Here is a 4,406-nt window from a genome sequence, read left to right as displayed (position 1 = left end):
AAGACGGGGGGGTAATACCAGGTTAACATCCAGCGAGATCACGTTGCTGTGTACCAGGGCCTGTACAAAGAACATTAGTTTCGAGCGCTTCCAAATAAGTAACCCTTTTTCTTACGCAGTGAGGCGACATGATTTTGGGATAAATCCAGCCGCCAGAAAATAAAAATAGTCATACATCATGCCATATGCGTTGGTATCTAGCTGACAATGCCAATAAATTGAGGTCAGTATGGCTTTCAGACATGTCGATAAAGACGTGTCGTACAGTGTATACGTACGTTAGCCGTGGAAAAACAATGGAGCTTCTTTTGGGCCCCCCATAACATTCTCCGCGCCATCTCTTAGACAACTTCTCCGTTGCTACTTAGTGTAGGCTATAGATCACTTTATAACTAGAAGTCCGCAGAGGCATTTACCTCCAGCATTTTAGGTAAGATTTCTTTATTTCGAAGTCGCAAGTGACATGACACATAATTTGCAACTAGTACCGACGTAAATGATTGAAATTCTTCATGAAGGGAAGATTATCGGATTCAATGTGTCTCATCGTCATGATTGTCGGCGCAGCTATGGTCAAGCATCGTCTGCGCAGCAGTTGATTTAAGGGCCGGTTGAATGTCATAATTCCTGTGCAACCTTTTCTTTAGGTAAAGGCTTGGGAAGAGTATATGAGCCTCCGTAAATGAAAAGCAGAATATGCTGCGTCATCTCAGGAGCGCTTCGTACATAAGTAGAGATGCCATTTGGGGCTGGAAGCTGCTGCAAGGTCAAGTATAAAGATCGTAACTCTCAAACGGCGTTTGCGGTGCTGCATAATTCATCACAAAAATGATAATCAGTGATAATAAACGCATGATCGGAAAGCGCTACAGTCTGTATATGGGTACACGGCTTCGCAAGAGCAAGGTATGCTCAGCTCAAATATCCAGCACCAATCAATACTACCGACAGATGAACTACGTCAAATGTTCACCGAGAAGTACAAACACGACATGAGCTCGGCTATGCCGATTAAGATTTAGACGATATTAGTTTACTAGCTTTTATTTACTATACACTACAACGTAGCTTGCAGAAGTAAATGGTGTCTACGAGCAGCCCCTTTACTTATTCTGACCCTCCAAATGTAGCAAACATTGTGCTACTACGTAGTATAATCCATATTCGTAACGATGTCGGCGAGTAACATGAGCGACGATCGTTGGTGAAATTCGTATCAAAAATCTGCGCGTTTCTGAGTCGATGTAGGTGTTGAAAAGAGCCATTTCGAGAATCTAATATGCCTAAATAGAATAAAAAAGCCGCGTACAAGCCAGCATAACCACCGCTAAGATCCGGTCCTGGCAGAAAATATTCGCTTGTTTCCGTTGCAATTTCCTGTCCTCATAGCAAAGTGGATGGCTGAGTTAGCTTTTAGCTTAAACAACGTTCGATAGTTTCCCGTCCATTAACAATCATCTCTGTGGGCCGCCACGTACTAACAGCGTTGAAGAGAGCCCGGCGTTCTTCTCTTTCAGACGGCAACTAAGAGTGATTCTTAGACGGAATTCGTCGGACATTCGTCAGTCATCGCAATTTTCATGATGTTTAATAAGTTTACCTCGAGAGCTTCATACAGTCCGTGTTGAGGTGGGCACTTTCTTGCCGTGTCTCGGAGTAGGAGATAGTGGTTTCCGAATTCGTAAAGGCCCTCTGTAGAATGGCATAAATTTGTCATCACAGTTTTGGCTCGCGCGGCTTGATGTGAATTCGAATTGAGTTCCACTTTCGATTAGGCTACTACAAGCGGTGCTTTCGTGACGATTTGTTTTCGCTAACGCGCGCTGAGCGTGTATAATCGACTTGGCTACCTGTCCTTTCAACTGGAGCTGTCTCGCTGTTTTACCCACTGACAGAGGCTGCTCGAGGTTTCAACTACCAGCGCAGGATTGAAATCCTTCTTGACCAGCCGCACTGCCAAGCTCAATGGAACACGCGCGATCGTCACTAGAGGCTATCACTTCATTCGTCTAATTTAATTGTCCTAAGAAACGGTGGGTTAATTTCAATATTTACATGTCCTGCACCTTTTCACCTTCAAAATGGCAAATTGGTAATTCGATATTTAAAAGAATTAATAATAAATATATTATTATAGTCAAAATGTAAATTTAAAATGTCATAGGGTTTGAAACCGATAGTATCTTTTTATCACAGAATTAAAGGATTCCAGTTGGTACAGTGTTTTTCTGGCGGGAAGCTTCGCGCCAAAACTACTGGACTCCGTTCGCAGATCTTGCAAACCTCAGCCCCTGAGCCTGCGCTTATTCTTCAACTTCCTCTGTATCAAGCATATCTTTCATGTCCAAATGCTCTACGACGACGCCACTACCACGCGCGTCTTGTGTGCCACCCAAACAGGACAAGACTGGCGTGATGTTGCTGTCAAAAGAGACGTGAATCTCCACCCTGCATACCGCTATATAGGTGTCGTGGCGAATAACGAGACGTGGAAGCGCTAACGCGAAAGCTACGTGGCGGCAGACGCAACGGCAAAGTGACCGACGCAAATGTCGACTATTTGCTGGAGCTTATTGACGAGAGCTCCTTCCTTACATTGGTTGAGAGGGTTGACGCCCTAGAGGCGAAATTTGATGTCAGCGTGGCATGCCAAACGATCAAGCACCACATTGATGGCAGGATATACACTAAAAAAAACTAACGCGAAACCAACTATCGTAACCTTTCCGTGAACCAGATTCTACGCCGGGACTACATCGTGAACCTGCTGGCGTACAAGTATAAAGGTACAAAAGTTTTCTATGTCGACGAGACTAACTTTATTCTGTGGTGCTCTCGTAGTAGCGATTGCAGCTTAATAGGCAAGCAAGTCGTCGACAAAAGCAGGATCCAACATTCATCTGATCGCGTGTAGTTCTGAAGAGGGCCTGGTCTATTAAAAAAAACGGTTTGGCTCCTTTACGTCGGCGAAATTCAGCGAGTTCATTCGACGTCTCTTGCTGCACATTAGCCGAACTACCCGACGCAGCGATGTCGTAGTCATAAGTGACAGCGCCCCTGTCACACCAACGTAGATGACGTGTTTGAAGAGGAGCCGCTCTCAGCCGCTAAGCTCTTGCGTTAGGGACCATACTCTCCCATGTTGAACCCGATCAAGAACTGTTTCTCAGCCTTCAAAGCAAGGCTAAAGCTTTTCTTTGCTCGCCACCGCAAAACGGTGCTGCAAGATCAGCCTAATCGCACAATTAAGGAGAATCGAGAGGAATATCTGGAGCTCGCTGCTGATTTACTCGTACGTGAGGCTATAACGCCTTATCTGTGCTACAAGTGCTTACTTCACACTGTCAAGTATCATGCACGTGCTATCCAGATAAAGGATGTAGGCGAGTGAGGTCCTATAAAATGCTGATGCAGTCCGGTTTTTTTACGATGACATTTTGACATATTGAACTTGTAATTTGTAATTTTGAACGTAAAAAGGTGCATTAGAAAATATGGTTTTATTTCGACATTAAAATCCGGAGCATTTGGTGGTCGGAGTCGTGAAGTACATCGCGCTAGAAGCAAATAAACTGTTGAAAAACATCGTAGCCGTGAGAGAAGCGGAAACGTTCTGGTCTCACACGGGGGTTTTGCATCACGTTTTGCAGCCCCTGCTTTAATTGCTCTTCGTATTCACGCATGGCGTTAGCATTAATAAAATACTCCCAAAGAGTTGTCTTAGTGTCCTCCACGTCAGACCAGCCACTGGGTACCTCAATGTTTACTTTATTTATGAGAGTACAATAGTGGCACATTAGTGCAATGACTTACATTCCGATTGTAAGCGCTCTACAGCTAAACCTGAGGCAAAGCGAAGGCCGCCCGGCCGCATTAGCCTTCACCATCGACCATCGACTTTGAAGCGCTATTGCCTTCCGAGTAGGTGGACCCGCTGGTATTAGCTCAGTGTACGAGTCGTGTATGCCTTCCGAAAACCGCGAGGAGCGCCGTCCTCTGAGATGGTTGTGCACGTCCTACACCGAATTGCATTCTCGGAAGTGGATCGCGGCTCGACGTTCGAGATGTTAGCGCGCTACAGCAAGGTTTTGATATGGCGTTGGGGACAATTTGTCTCACAAGCAGTTTTAATCTCGAAGTGACTTGTAGTAAATAGACGCCCTGACTCCCACCGGCGTCCGGTACAAATGCAACTCCTACTTAAGCACATTCTGATTCCCTCTTTACAGCCGGTACCGAAGAACAAATTAATTTGAGTTAGTATGTCAATAATCATTGGGAACCGCAAATACTTCCTCTATTCAGATACATGTCGACACCACACCAAATCATTAAGCTTAGCAAAAACCCAGAAGTCACCGTAAAAATCGGGCTCAAATCGGCATCGAGTTTTGGTCAAAGTTAAG

The 4,406-nt window shown here is 45.0% G+C and overlaps 1 protein-coding gene across 1 annotated transcript; it reads left to right on the top strand.

Annotated features, from left to right (window-relative positions):
* Positions 1-2,340: 2,340 nt before the first annotated feature.
* PITG_10130 (uncharacterized protein) lies at positions 2,341-2,858 on the top strand (the record flags this gene model as incomplete). The annotated part of the gene is made up of 3 exons (XM_002902611.1): positions 2,341-2,412; positions 2,738-2,786; positions 2,854-2,858. The coding sequence occupies 3 exons, from the start codon at positions 2,341-2,343 to the stop codon at positions 2,856-2,858; spliced, it is 126 nt and encodes a 41-aa protein (XP_002902657.1).
* Positions 2,859-4,406: the final 1,548 nt, after the last annotated feature.

This window comes from Phytophthora infestans, genomic scaffold, assembly GCF_000142945.1.
Source record: "Phytophthora infestans T30-4 supercont1.17 genomic scaffold, whole genome shotgun sequence".
Taxonomy (NCBI): Eukaryota; Oomycota; class Peronosporomycetes; order Peronosporales; family Peronosporaceae; genus Phytophthora; species Phytophthora infestans.
Note: the sequence above shows the minus strand (reverse complement) of the source record. Positions and strands in the feature narration are given on the sequence as shown.